This window comes from Heterocephalus glaber, unplaced genomic scaffold (genome assembly GCF_053883595.1).
Source record: "Heterocephalus glaber isolate CG9 unplaced genomic scaffold, H.glaber_assembly_v1.0 deba00001600, whole genome shotgun sequence".
In the NCBI taxonomy this organism is placed as follows: domain Eukaryota; kingdom Metazoa; phylum Chordata; class Mammalia; order Rodentia; family Bathyergidae; genus Heterocephalus; species Heterocephalus glaber.
Genome location: NW_028258372.1, coordinates 17,121,504 through 17,137,250, shown reverse-complemented (window position 1 = coordinate 17,137,250; position 15,747 = coordinate 17,121,504). Strand labels below are relative to the sequence as shown.

General features: G+C 40.3%; 1 protein-coding gene across 1 annotated transcript in view; it reads right to left on the bottom strand.

Moving 5' to 3' along the window:
* Axdnd1 (axonemal dynein light chain domain containing 1) overlaps positions 1-15,747 on the bottom strand; it is a 136,457-nt gene that overhangs the window by 10,944 nt on the left and 109,766 nt on the right. Inside the window, exons 9-12 of the mRNA XM_087194232.1 lie at positions 15,330-15,440; positions 12,494-12,632; positions 11,625-11,635; positions 10,120-10,224 (exon numbers count right to left, since the gene is read on the bottom strand). Coding sequence (XP_087050358.1) covers positions 10,120-10,224; positions 11,625-11,635; positions 12,494-12,632; positions 15,330-15,440 — 366 coding nt within the window. The remainder of the gene's footprint in view (positions 1-10,119; positions 10,225-11,624; positions 11,636-12,493; positions 12,633-15,329; positions 15,441-15,747) is intronic.

Genomic DNA, 15,747 nt, shown 5'->3' with positions numbered 1-15,747 from the left:
TTTGTCGTGAAAGTATCTAATTTTCCCATCAATTTGGAAAGATAATTTTGCAGGATACAACAGTCTAGGTTGGAAGTTATTTTCTTTTAGGGCTTAAAATACTTCACTCCAGGCTCTCCTTGATTTGAGGGTTTGTGTTGAGAAGTGTGCCGTGATTCTGATGGGCTTTCCTTTGTAGGTGATTTGTTTCCTTTCTCTAACTGCCTGTAGAACTTTGTTTTTCTGTTGGGTTTCTGGGATCTTGACTATTATATGTGTAGGTGTAGATTTTTTTTTTGGTCATGGCTGGTTGGAGTTCTATGTGCCTCACTTATCTGTATGTCCAATTCTCTACCTCTGTCTGGAAAGTTTTCCCTATTACTTATGTGAACAGTATTTTTATGTCAATTGTACTTTCTCCTGTTTTTTCTTGGACTCCTGTGAGTCTTATGTTATTCTTCTTTGCATCATCTAGCAGCTGTTGGATTGACTGCTCATGGTCCCTTACTATCCTTAAGAAATCTCTGTTTTCATGGTCCTTAATCGCAATCCTGTCTTCTATATCTGATATTCTGTCTTCAGATTCTCTTAGTCTGCTCTTCATGCTTTCAATGGAGTTTTTTTTTTTTTTGTACCGGGGATCAAACTCAGGACCTTGCACTTGCGAGGCAGGTGCCAGAACCACTGAGCTAAATTCCTGGCCCCTCAATGGAGTTTTTAATCTCCTGAATATCTATTTGATCTGTTTCATGGATTCCATTTCTTTCTTATGTTGGGTGATCATGGTTTCCATTTCTTTCTTATGCAGGTCATTCATGGCTTCCAGCATGTTGCTGATCTCATCTATTTTCTTATCTGTTTCTGCTCTAGAGCTTCTAATCATGTCTTTCACTCTGCTCACCATGTTTGTATTTATCTGGGAGATTATTTCTGTTTTGAATTTTTCTAGAGCCTCATGCCTCTGTTTTGTTACTTCCTGTGCTATCAGTTCAGGGTGTCCAAGTGGTTGCTTATCAGACTTTTCCACCTCATTTCCCCCAGAATTTCCTTTTTGTGGTGTGGAAGCCTGCCTTTGTGCCTTGCTTAAGTGTCTTCTCATTTTTGTTTTTGGTACTGTTCTTGGTTTAGTTCCTGGGTTGATATTTCAAAATTGCTTAATGTAGGTATCTTTGTTGCTTGTGTTTAAAACCCTTGTGGAATGATTGCTTCTCAGAGGTGTCTTCTAGATATAGCTTGTGTTTGGGTTTTGAGACTCTAATGACCCTGAGGCTATTTTATTTTCCTTATACCAGGAAGGAAAACTAATCAGATCAATCACAACATGTTAGCCCAAATGACATAGTCAGCAATACCATAGCATCAAGCACAGCTTAGAAAATAACAATTTGTGGTAGTTATTAATCTATCACATTTAACTATGTGAGTTAAATTAAAACTGAGGACCAACCCAACATAAGTTTATAATGAATGAACTCTTCAATATAGCATCTTTCCCCTTCAGGGTGGGGAGTTAAAAGGAGTTGGGGAGGGAGGGACAGATAGAAAGAACAAGTAAGATTAGCAGTGAGGCCAGAAGACACAGAAATATCACACAAACTCTAAGAAGTTGTTAAAGGCAACAGAAAAAGGCAGAATGAAAGAACAAAGATGTGAATAGAATCACCTAACTGCAACAGGGAGGCTAGATACTGAATTTACTTTCCTTTAAACCTAATGATAAGAGAAGGAAAAGAGAAGAAAAGAACAATAAGGGAGAAATCTGAATTCAGTGCAGAAAGGAACAAATGGGGAGATGAGGAGCAATGTGGGTCAGTGAGACAACGAGTGAGAGAGAGAGAAAAAGAAAAGATAAAAGAAAGAAAAGTAAAAATTTGAAGAGTAAAAAAAGTAAAAATTAAGAATTAAAAATAAGAGAAAAAAATTTTTTTTTCTTTTTTGCAAATAGCAATAAAAATTATGGGCCTCCTTCAGGGTATGTCTCTGCTGTCACAGCAAGCAACGTAGGAATCCCTGTGCATATACAAGTCAATGAGTCTCAGCAAGCCAGCAGCAGACCAAGTACAGTGGTCTGATGTGCCTTTGTTGTAGAAGTTCTCTTTACTTTTCTGCTGAGCTTCAGTTTTCGTCGAGGAGCCTGAGAAACCCTCTTTCTGTTACTAACTTCTGCTCTATCTTGTGGCGCTCAGGACAAGGGTTTTTATAATCTCCTGTGCCTCTGTAGTGTGGGACCAGATAGCAGAAAAGCCAGAAGGCCAGAGGCTTGGGGCGGGGGCGGGGGCGGGGGCGGGGGCGAGACTGGGCCTTGGAGGTGCCTGCGCGGCTAAGTGGACCTCACCGTGGTGGGGCCCGGGACGGCCACGGAGGTTCAAGCTGCTTGTCTCACCTGGCTGGTTTAGCTTGTAGAGCGCGGGATTGGGGTGGGGCTGCAAGACGCCCCCTGGGACCTCACCATGGCGTGGGCAGGGCACGGGACGGCCACGGAGCTTCAGGCTGCTTGTCTCACCTGGCTGGTCGAGCTTGGAGAGCCTAACCTGGGTGTATTCTTATTCCTAGGGCTTCCTCCCTCTCTCTGCTTCCCTCTCTCTGCTTCCTGGCTGCAATGGGGTGAGCAGCTTTTCTCTCCCAGGCCCTTCCACCATTGTCATTGCTGCCTTGGAGCCAGCTGGCTTTGGATTGAACCCACTGCAAATCGTGAGCTAAATAATCCTCTCCTTTTAAAAGTTGTGGGTGCTGGGTATTTTGTCCCAGCAACAGTAAAGTGTCTACTACACTAGGCAACTTTCCATAATGAAACCACGATCAATGGGATGAGGCAAAAACCCTTATTAAGGCCTCTCATCCTTAATCATATATGCCACCACATTGTGCTACCTTTTTTCTTTTTTTTTTTTGGTACCAGGGATTGAACTCGGGTCCTTGAGCTTGCACAGCAAGTGATGAAACCACTGAGCTAAATCCCCGGCCCTGTGCTACCTTTTTTCTAAAACCAGAGAAAAGAAACTATGTTAAACTTTTAAACTTGTTTTTCAGATATTTTACTCTCTTCTTTTCTCTGTCACATATGTTTTTTCTATTATGCTGCCTTTTCTTAGGTAATCTGTTTGGAAAGTAAATACAGCAGTTCCGCCTTATACTTTACTTTCTGCAGCTTCAATTACTCATGGTCAAACACAGTCTGAAAATATCAGAGGTAACAATTCATGAGTTTAAGATTGGACACTTTTCTGAGTAGTGTGACCATCCTGGTCTGTCTGACATCATCCACTTGTCCAGTGTATCCCTGCTATATATGCTACCCACTTTTGTAGCACTCTTGGCTATTAGATTGGTGGGTCATAGTATCACAATGCCTGTATAGATACTGTTTTTACACACACACAAACACACCCAAAGCTCATGTGTTGAAGGTCTGGTCCCAGTTATTGGTGCTAATGGGAGGTGGTACAATTTTCAGGAGCTGGGATCTAATGAAAGGAAGTTAGGTCACTGAAGCACACCCTTATAAGGGATATTGGCCCTAGCCCCTCCTCTCTCCTTTTTCTTCCTGGTTGCCATGAGATAAACAGCCTTTCTCCACCATGCACGCCCACCATAATGTTCTGCCTCATCATAGCCCCAAAGACAATAGGGCCAAGTGATCATGAACTGAAACTATAAGCCAAAATAAATCTTTCCTCCTTTAAATTGCTTGTCTTGGTATTTTGGTTTAGGCCTATGTTTCAAAGTTTAATGGACAGACAAAGAGTAGGCATATCTGCCCTTGTTCCCCACCTTAGGGAGAAAGCATTGTATCTTCTCCATTCATATAAGGCGTTTTTGCTGGAACTATGGAGTACATGTCTTTGATCTGTTGAGAAGTTTCTGTTCTACTTCTAGTCTCCTGATAGCTTTTACCATGAACAGCTGTAGAATTTAGTCCAATACTTTTTCTCCAACTAGTGACAGGATCATATGGCTTTTTCCTTTCCTCTGTTAAAATGATGACTTTTGGGGGTGGATCTTCCTTCCAATGCTGAACCAACACTGCCATCCCCATAATAAAACTACTTTCTACATACTGCCAGATCTGACTTCTAATAGTTTGTTTTGTAAAACAAATTTCTATCTTTGTTCATACTTTTTTCTTCTATTATCTTTATCCAGTTTTAGGATTAGCACAATGTTGATTTCCTAAAATGAGGGGAGAAGTGTTCCTTCTTTTTGCTGCTTTAAATGTTTGATATAATTTATCAGTTAAAATGTATATGAGCCTGTTGTTGTCATATAGGTAGGTTTTCAAGCTAGGAATATACTTTCTTTAATAGGTGCTATTCAAATTTTATATTTCCTCCAGAGTTAGTTTCATTATTTTTTTTTTTTTTGGTACCGGGGATCAAACTCCGGTCCTTGCGCTTGCGCAGCAGGCGGCGAAACCACTGAGCTAAATCCCCGGCCCTAGTTTCATTAATTTGTCCTCCAAAGTACTTCTTAGAAGTTGTCAAATTTATTTCAAGAAAGATTTTTGTAATATGGTTTCTATATCCTTTTAAATTCTGTAAAATCTGTGGTAATGTCTCCTAGATCTTGATACTGTAATTTGAAAAATGTATAATTGATATTTTGTAATAGGAAGAAAAGGTCTAAAGGAGTAGGGGAAGTGGAAGGGGTAGGGGAAAGGAAAGAAGGAAAAAGAAAAAATATGAGAAAAGGAAAAAAATGGAAACAAAGTCTTTGCAAATAGGGAAGGGTGGAGGGGGTGAAGGGAGGGCAGGGGAATGGGGAAAAAATGAGAACCAACATCTTCATGTAATGGTACAAGATCCCAATGATGAATGTAACTGTATTTTATACCTAAAATGTACCAATAAACTTAATGGGAAAATAATACCTGTATTGCAGGAAGAAAAGGTCTAAAGGGGAAGAGGAAGAGGGAGGAGGGGAAAGGAAAAAATATGAGAAGAAGAAAAAATGGAAACAAAGTCTTTGTAAATAGAGAGGGGTGGAGGAGTTGAAGGGAGGGCAGGGGAAGGGAGAAAAAATAAGAACCAAGATATATCATGTGAAGGTACAAATTCCCAATGATGAATGTCATCATATTGTATACCTGAAATGTACCAATAAACTTAATAAAAAAAATAAATTGCTTGTCTTGGGTATTTTTTTATAGTGACACAAAGATGATTAACCCAGGTACTATCCCATGTTTCAGGCATTCACTCAGGATCTTGGAAGGTATCCTCCCCAGATAGGGGGAGACTAATGTAATATCATTTTCAGCCTGAAAAAGCAGTATGTGATATGGCTATACCTATACAGTATATGCTATTTATTTGTTCTTAGATTGGAATCCACACATGGTTTATGGCCCTGTGAAACAACTATAACCATAGTAGAACCTAAGGTAAACCAGGAGTATACACTTGAACTTTCTGACTTTCCTTATTCAGTCATCAGATATACATTTAGTGATAATGTACCAAGAAAATATCCCTCTGTTCTGATACTGGCAAGTATATATTAATGTTTAGGGGTCCGCCTTCAGGAAATTCTTTTGGTTTGAAATGCTGGATGCTTACTGCTAGCATCTTCTAAGTACATCAAGTGGTAACTACCCATGCATCACCCATACACTAATCACAGTTATAGCCTTGGGCCCTTTGTTCATATTCTTAACTTTCCTATGGCTTTTATGCTCTGTCACTCACAGTATGCTAGAGATGGACATGGGCCCATAGCCCCTAAAATGTATTAGACTCTTTTTTTTTTTTGGTACCAGGGATTGAACTCAGGACCTTCTGCTTTTGAGGCAAGTGGAGGAACCACTGAGCTAAATCCCTGGCCCTGTATTAGACTCTCTTTGTTTGTATCTGTTATAGCTTTGACTCCAATTCTGCCTTTGACCTTTTTGGCTTGGTCTTGCTGGGGTCTGACTCTTCCAATGGGATTTGGATTGGACCAATATCTCTAAGTTGGGCATGCCTCACAGAAGATATGATTCTAGGTCCAGCTGTTGTGCTCAGATCGCGAGGTCCCCAAAGACCACCAAGGAGCCGATTCCGATGCAAACACACGGGGGTCGTTTATTCAAGCTCGAGCAGGGACTCTTATCCGACACCGACGCAGCGGGTCAGGGTTGAGAGCCTCGACTCTAAAACACCAGGGGTTTTTATAGAGGTTACAGCAAGGCGCGGGGTTTCAAAAAGGCGCGGGGTTTCAAATCACACGCAAATCACACAATTGGCTAGCATTTAGCAAGTTTTGAAAGTTTAAACCTAATTGGTTGGGCCTTGCGTGCTGAACTGCAAATGGCTGCTCAAGTCATCGAAAAGAACATCTGGGATACTGGGGTATTGGGGTAACTACTGATTAGCTGTTGCAGGCCATCAAGAAGAGCATCTGGGACATTGAGGCAGCTACTGATTAGCTGTTGCTAGGCTAGTTGCTAGGGGACTGCTGAACATTATCACAGGCAGGTGGCCAAAGTGCATCTTGTGGTTTTTCTTGGAACTAGAATTTATGTCCAGGCCACCTTACTCTAAAATGGGGCCAAATTTTAAAATGGAGTCACTCAGATCTCACACAGCTCCTTTTCAGTTCTCAGCACTGAACTTCCAGCCAGGTTTGTGTCCCTATCAGCTTTGGATATACTTCCTGGAGCCATCTATTTCAAAGTCCCTTCCCAGTTGCTGTTATAAAATGGGTAATCAATGCTCTTGATACCTATGGCTGAGGTCCATGGTATTATAAAAGGAGAACACAGACATCCTTTAACACAAATGAGAAGGTGGAAGGCAGAATGTCTATTTTTGTGTTGTAAATACTGCTGATCCCAACTCTGGACCCTGCTTGCCCTTCCAAAGGAATTAACAGGTGATCCAGTAAAATGCCTTATCTTCTTCACACACTTGTAACTATGCATAGTTAAGACCTATAGGTTTAAGATGACCCTTAGAAAATCGGTTTCTAATGTCTTTCTTGCTTGAGTAGCTGAGCTATAAGCCACTCTATTCACACAGCCAAGTGTCTGCATTAAGGTGCACTGCACTGAACATTTTTGGTAGCCTCTGGAAGAGCTTCCTGAATTTAGACATCCCATATCTCTGACAGCTGAAATGTTATAGAATTCAGGCTGCCAGGGATTCTGATTCTAATTCTGGCCCAGAAAGGATCACAAGATTGCTGTGAAACAACAACTCAGAACTGACTAAATTGGGCCACACCTGAAGGCAGAGTGGCCTTCCCCGGCAAGACAGGCAAAGTCAATGCTGGTTAATGGATCATTTGGTTCACCAGTGACTTAGACATAGTGCCAAATTGGTAGCCATACTTCAATACAGCATGGAAGGCTATGTTTTTGTATAGGAGCGCCAGCTTTGAATATAATCCTTAGGAATTCCTACAAGCCAGATATGGTGGTGCATGCCTATAATCCGAGCACTCAGGAGGCTGAGGCAGGAGGATTGCCACACATTTGAGGCCAGACTGGGCTATATAGAGAATTCAAGGCCAGCCTGAACTACATAACAAGACCCTATCTCACAAAACAAAAACAAACTATCTCCCATCTCACTGAGGACAGTTCTGAATAATATATTATTATTCAGACCCCTCACATGGTAAGCACTAAGACATTAGGTAACAATAGGAGTAAGGCTCTGGTTTATCAGGCCAAGCAATTATCCTACCCAAACTGGTAATGACTCACTACCACCTCTGTTGAGATATCACGTGCATCTCAGTCCCAGGAAAATCTTGTCCCGTAGTCATTTGGAAAAAAGAAACACTAGGAGTTAACTAGAATTCTCCATGTTCAGATCTCTAGCTTCCCAGTAGTCTGGAGCTTCTCACTAGAAACCCAGGACCCAGCTACATCTTAGAGCTTTCCTGTTCTACAAATCAGCTCCCAGGACCATGGCAAGTTATACCTGCAGATCACAAAGTTTTTGCTTCCCTATCCCTTTCTCTTTTTTTCCTTTCCATCCCTAATATCAGTCAAGTGTACTGTTTCCTGGAAGCTGTGCTTTTACATCAGGAAGAGAAAGATCACAGCTCCCCAGCAGGTGCCTTGGACATGTATCCTTACTAATGATTTATTATATTTTTATTTTTGGTACCAGGGATTGAAGCTGGGACCTTGCACTTGCGAGGCAGGCACCAGGATCACTGAGCTAAATTCCCGGCACCTAAATGTTTATTTTTGTTCTTAGGTCTAGATGCTGAGTGTCTATGAAAAAACATAAAGGAAAAACAAACAAATAAAAACAAAAGAAAAAAGTGGAAAGTTTTGAGACTTTGAACTATCTATAGGGAGCCCCAATATCTTTGTAAACAGAAGGAACATGTGGCCTAAATCAAGTTACTCTGCCCCAGCTTTACCTTCTGGCCCAAATGTCTGACCTCATGAGCCAGTTCAAGGAAACTTTCTTTTCTGGTTACCAACATCAATCTTGTCCCCACCAAACTGGCATAATTAAGCCTCTTCTGTTCCAGCCTGGGTGACTCTACCTGTAGAGTGCTCCTGGTGCCACCTCACAGAATGAATGTGATTCTTGACCTCTAAACACTTGCAAATAATTGTACATCTACATGGCATTTTGGTCCACTCTCCAGACCATCAGTGAGAACCTAGACAGCTTGGTTTTCAGTGATCTAAGGAAGCAGCAGAATTTTTCATAAGCCCAGAGATGGAGTTTCTGAGCCACATCCTCCTCAGCTGAGCTATCCACACGGTACCACACAGTATCATATACAGAATGGTGGTGCCTAGGAGCTGCATCAAAGACATGCATGAGGACATGCAATACTCCTCGCTTTTGCTCCACATTATAGGCTCCTGTTTTCCCCTGCTTTTTGCTTGGCTCCAGAACCTGACTCTCATGCATCCCTTGGATGGCATAGCAGGGTTCTTACTTCAAGTGAAGAAGTCTGATGCAGGAAGGCTTTGCCTGGGACTGGTGTTTTTTAAAACATGTCTTAGGACACTGCATTGCATTTGTACTGCTTCCTTTAACATCTATGCCTCATACAGTCTTAATGACTGACAAATTAATGTATCACCATAAAAACTGGATGAAAAGTATCCACATTAGGAGAATGTGCACTCTTCTTACCCCCGTTTTGTACTCCACATGATTTCTCATATCTTCCTATCAGAATTAGATCTTATTGCCTACAATTTGCTTAGTGTACAACCCTGTAATTTGCCTCTCCTTTGGGCCAGGCCTCCACCTTAGTGACCTAGCTGTCATCAACCACTATCCTCACTACAGATCTCCACCCTTAAATATACCACCACTTATTCCAATGGATCAGACTCCCTAACAATGAAATGGTTCTTTAGGGTTGAGAAATTTTATGAAGTCAATTGATTCTCCCAATCCAAGCAAATACACAATATGTACACACACATAAAACATTGTATCTAATTTCAGGGGACTGACCTAATGAAGCCCATCCATTGACTCTTAAAATCACAATATTCATGGGCCGGGGCTTTAGCTCAGTGGTTTCGCCACCTGCTGAGCAAGCGCAAGGACCGGAGTTAGATCCCAGTAGCGGGAGGGATGGGGAGAGGGAGAGGGAGGGGGAGGGGGAGGGGGAGGGAGAGAGACATCTAGTGTTGACATAAGTGTACCACGGTCCTAGAATGAAATTACTGTGAAGAAATTTTATATCTGCCTTCCTAATGAGTTTCCATAGCCACTATCTCTAAATTTCCAATCTCATAACAATTCTTGTGGTTGAAGTATGTGCTCCTCACAGATCTCAATAAAATCTGCCGAATGAGGATGTTGATTGGTCACATAGTGATAGAGGATTTGTTAAACTAATGAAAGGATGAAATTCTGATATTAAAATAAGGCTTAAAGATGAGAAAGAAGTTTTGTAAAGTTAAGGTGAAAAAAATGAGAGTTTTTAAAATAGAAGATTCTACAAGAAAAAAAATCTATAAAATATATTACTTAGGACCCCTTTTTCCTCTTGGAAAAACTAAAAGTTATAGAGATCCATATCATTTTCTTTTTTTTTTTATTTGTACTGGGTATCAAACTTGGGTCCTTGTCCTTGTGCAGCAGGAGGCGAAACCACTGAGCTAAATCCCCAGCCCCATATCATTTTCACATAATGTTAACAGTTTTAAATTCAGTTCTAGATACATACCCAGGAAGACAATGCATCTGCTTCAAGTAGAGGTTTGGAATGAACATTTTCATCTTCTCCAATGAATCTAATGACTTTTTCCTTCTCTGTAGATGTTGAAGGTTCCTGCAGCAAAGAAACACCAAGGACCTGTTAGCCAGGTGATGTTTAATACAGTGACATGTCAAGTTACCTGGAGACATGCCTGAAATTTTAATTTTCACTTGCCTTAATCATTCAGCAGACATTTTTGAAGACTTACACACAACAAACACTACAAAATTGTGGAAATAAAGGATTAGGGACAAGTGAATATAACCATGGAAAAAACAAAGGATTTCTTCCAGAACTCAGGAACTCAAGTATAGCAAGAGAAACAGATAATAAAATGAATAATTATGGTACAACATGATTACTGTTAGCATGAAGTGTGTTTCAAGGGTCATATGCACCCAGAAAAGGGTTCACCTAGAAATTCCAGATTGTTACAGAGAAAATAATATTTGAAGGCTGGATAGATGTGGTGAATTAACCAATGGTTAAGCATGGTTCTGGGCATGGAAGGCTCACCAAGAGTTGTTGCCAGTGGCATAAAAGGAGAACTGGAGGGGAAGACTGTAGGCTGTTGATTTACTTGGAGAAGTTTGCCTCGGCTGGTTTTCCTGATATGATCTTGGTTGTTCTCATCATCAGAGGAGCTTGGGTCCTCCCTGTCACTGGGGATGGCTGCTGTTCTCATCAGGGGAGCTCTGGGATTTGCCTTGAGCATCGCTTCCTGGCTCTGGTGCAAAACTCTCAGCCTGGTGGCACAAATCCTTCACCCCACCAGAGCAGACTTTTTAGCTTCCACCACTGGCCTTTGGGCCTTCCCGGTGCAGATCCTCAGTAGGACTTGCATGAGACATTGCCATGGGCTCTAGGCCTCTAGCTGGACTCATGGAGGACATTCCCTAGGGCTCTAGGCCTTAAGCTGGACTTGTGTGGAACACTGCCATGGGATCCAGGCCCTCGGCTGGATTCTTTGGGTCTCTGGTGTGTGGAGAGATCTCTTGCACTCCTCTGCATTTGACTTTTTGGGTGAATATTATAAAATAATCCTATAAATTTTGTCCTGTATTAAGTCTATTCCCTGACTACAACAATAGATGCTATAAAATAGACAGGAAAGAGCCTGAACTAAGTCCACATATTAATGATAATAATGATAATAACAACAATAATATTTCAATTTATTCTGTAACTAAATGGAAAAGTACTTTCCCTCCTATATGCCAGACACTTTGTCAGAATAAAACTGAAGTGCTAGTTAAAAGAAGCTTGAGTGTACCATAATATTGTTGTCCTGCCTTTGCAATGAGTAGAAGGCCTGGAACAGAGCCTGGAGTTGTGGCACTATTTAAACTACCTTCAGAGAAGAAACACTACAGAGAGTGTTACGCAGGCTTGAGGTCTGGATGCCAAAGACAGTAGCAGTCAATCTAGGATCCAGCAAGGCTCTTCTGCCAGGCTCATCTTGCTTTGAACACTGGTTCTTCCACTTAAAGCAATATGATTCTGTAAGTCAGTCAGACTTTCTGAGGTTCAATTTTCCTATCTATAAAATGAAGGTACTATTATACTTATTGAAGTTGTTTTGTGTAGATAAGAGATAACATGCGTAGAGCATTATAGCTCATGATAGGCACTCAATTATTGGTAGTTACCATTGTATTTCTTAGTATTATTATCACCACGAATGCCTAGAAAGGGTTTCTATTACTACTAATGCATCAGCAAGGAAAGAGCAGGGTAAGGTGAGGAGAGGTATGGGGCTGGCCCTGAAAGGAAGTGGGAAAGCCAGCTGAGAGTGGAGACATGGAGTTTAAATCATAATTTAAAAAAATAGGGACAGAAGCCAGGTGAGGTGATGCACACCTATAATCCCAGCACTTAGAAGGCTGAGTTCAAGGTCAGCATGGACTACATAGTGAGTTCAAGGGCACCCTGAACTACATAGTGAGACCCCCATCTCAAAAATACAAAACTAAAACCAACCAAACAAAAACCCAGCACTATGGTGAGAGACTGTATAGATAACAGGGTAGGTGTGAATAAAGCTAATGGGAAATTGCTGGATTTAGAAAGGAAGAGACACCTTTTCCTCTAGAGGAAAAAAATAATGTGTGCCTGCAGGTGTGAATAAAGCTTTATGGGGAAAAGAAGGAACAGTTCACTCTAGATGACCTACTTCTACTTTCCATGGTACTTATGTCTAGTTTTACAAAAGAGAAGGAGAAATGAAAAAGCAATACTACATAATACAAGGTCTTGCCACGTTGCCCAAAATCAGTTTCTGGGTTTAAGGGATCCTCCTGCCTCAGCTTCCCAAGTAGCTGAAACTACAGGTGTGCACCACCATGCCTAGCACATAATCTTACCTCTTCTGGTTTCTCTTCTTCCTCTTCCTTCTGAAGTTTCTCATCCTCCTTATTTTCTCCTTCATCCTCTTGAACAGGCTTTTCTATTTTAGGCTCAGTTAATTCTTTTATAATGTCCTGTGCAATGTAACAATATTATATGTTAGTATATATAAATATTAGTGATTATTTGTTCAAACATTAAATGAGCAGTGATTCTGCAACTGAGTACTGTCCCAGTGATAACACAAAGGTTAATAAAAATGGTCCCTGCCCTTAAAAAACTTAAAATTTTGAGGACAAGAAAATGTTCTACCTAGGAGTGGTGGTACACCCTTGTAATCCCAGCACTTGGGAGGCTGAGGCAGGAGGATTGCATGAGTTCAAGGCCAGCCTGAACTACATAGCAAGACCTTGTCTCAAAAAAAAGAAAAAAAGAAAAAAAATGTTCTGGATGTATATAGTTATTTAGTGGAAGCACCCAATCCAGACCCAGTAGTGGGTGAGGGTGAAAGAAGAGATTAAGAAGGTTTCCCAGAGGAGCTATTATCTGAGATTTTTCTTGTAGTATGAGGAAGGGAGAGCAGAAGACATAAAGATCTAGACAGAGGATTCCATGTGCAGATGACTGGTTCTGAGAACAAAATCAGTTTAATAGGTCAGAAATTTTGAGACAAAAGGATAGGGGTTCACACATAGAGGAAGGGCTGGGTTGTCAGGCCAGGGAATTAGATTTTATCCTCAAAGAAATGAGGCAGAAAAAAACTTGATAGCTCTATTTTACATTTTAAAACAATCATTCCAGCAACAGGAAAGTAGATTTTGAGAAAGAAAAGAAGAGTAGAAAAAAGCAAGGAAGGAAGAGAGAAAAGGTGGGAAAAGAAAGACACAAGGAGGAAATGTGCACAGTGGTTGGGGTAATGAAGAGAGGAGGGTTCAAGAAACATTTAAGAGACAACATTTAGTGGCTAATTAGATGGGCATACGATCTTAAATGACACGTGGTTTATTGTTCATGCAACTAGGTAGATGATGCTGCTGTTTGCAGAAGTAATGAACAAAGTTGGATATGCAGGTGTGGGGAGTGAGATGAGTTCAGAGTAGGGAGTGTGAGTTGGGGAACCACTGAGTACCAAGTGTAAATTTGAGAAAAGAGAGAAAGATTACAAAAATAATTAGACCTGAAAAAGGATCAAGTAAGATTTCAGCAACTAAATTTAAAAACTCAACATATAGTAGATTAAATTCAACTGAATAGTAAATTAGTGAACTGAAGATAAGCCAGAAGCAATGATCTAGGATCAATGCAGAGAGATAGAAAATATGAAAGAATGTCAAAGGACATGGGGGATAGATTCTAATACACATTCATCCTGAGTTATAAAGGAAAAAAAAAAAAGTAGAGGCAATGGATGGAATGGAGGCAATAGATGAATAGATGATGCTACGGTCTTACTGTATCCTCCAAAGTTCACGTGTTGATGACTTAATCCCCAATGCAACAATATTGAGAAATGGAACTTTTGTTCATGGGATCTCTGCTCACTACAGGAGTGGGTTAGTTCTCCCAGGGTGACTTCCTTATAAAAGGGTAAGTTCAGCTTCCCCCTCATAGCCAAGATCATATCTCCGGTAATTCATCGAGTTGTTTAAATTATACTGTAATTGAAGATCTCCAAAATTGATGAAATCTTTCAGTAGTTAATTAAAAAATAATTCTAAGCAAGATCTGGGTATCCCAGAAAAATAAGCATTTGTAAAGGGTACATATTTTTAAAAGGTAGTGTTTAAAGTGCCACAAATGTATAGATAGAAACTTTCCCTTCCTTCTCAGATTCAGGAACACTGCTATACACCATTGGTTAGTTTGGTTTTGACAGTAATGGAAACTTCTTCAGAACTTACTGGAGGTGACTGCCCTTGAAAAAGACTGCAATAAGAATAAAAGCTTTGTGACTGCCATTAAATACTTGGTATTCGCTGATTTGGGATTCTTGATAACTAGGTGGTAGTTGAAGCCACAAGATATACACAATAACAGGTGGGGTGTATAATAAGAAGTGAAAGCAAGCTAAGGACAGAATATCAACATGTAAGAGGCAGAGGTGGAAAAAGAAGGAGGATGAATAAAAATAAAAAGGAAACTTTGGTCTTGTGGGGAGAGATTGCAAAAGGAGTGAATAGTTAACAAGAGCCAAATGCTTCAGAGAAGCCAAGTTAAATATGAGATTGGAGCTACTTAGAGGTGATAATCAGGGATTGTAGTGACTTTAAAGTAGTTTCAGAGGTTTTGGAGAAGTGACTGATAGGGAGGAAGAAAAGAAAGTGGTAGTAGAGGAGACAAGATCAAGAGACATACCTTTTAGAATGGGAGAAATGACCATGTTTATAGATTGTTTTTAGATTGATATGGAAGACATTAAAGATACAGAAGAGAGAGGACATTGGACATGAAATGAAAGGAAGACAGAATCTTAAATGGGAAGAGACTGGAACGGAGGAAGGGTAAGGCAGGAGCAGGTTAAATCTGAGGAAGTAGCATGGAGCTCCCACCTGGGACTTATTCTTTCCCTTGTGAAGCAGGGTACAAAAATCACCTGCTAACAAAGGGAGCAGAAAAAATGTTTGAGTAGATGACTCCCTTCTCAAGAAAAGAAAAGTTGCAAGTACTCTTGTTCAGAACCAAAATTCTTGTCTGATAGAGTAAATGACAAAGATGAAGAACACTGATTGAAAACAGTTGCTTAAATTTATCTACTAAAGTAAAGGAAGAATTTGAATAATGGCAGATCTTATTTTCTTATAAATGGAATGATGCTAACACATGATAAGTACCTCTTCTTCAAGTAGTTTCTCTTTTACTTCATGTGTCAGGAATTTCATTTTTTTGTCTTTGAGCTCAGAAAGGAGGTGAGAGCATGTGTTGATCCATTCATAACATTCTTTCTGAAACAAGACAAAAGATAATTTCTATGCAGGAAAAAAATCACATTACACCAACTCATTTCTTAATTTCCTCCTATTGATGAACTGCTAAATACTATTCCTCTAAATATATCTTCCTTCAGTTAATTTTCTATTAGTTCAGTTCAAAGATCTGTTCTGAACTGACTTACCATCATACGCAGAGACCTAGATCATATTATCTCAGAGGCAAAAAATTTAAGTAACCAAACCTAAACTCTTAGGTTACTGATAAAGAAACTGAAGCCTATGGCAGTAAAGTGATTTTGCCACACTTTTGTTAATACGA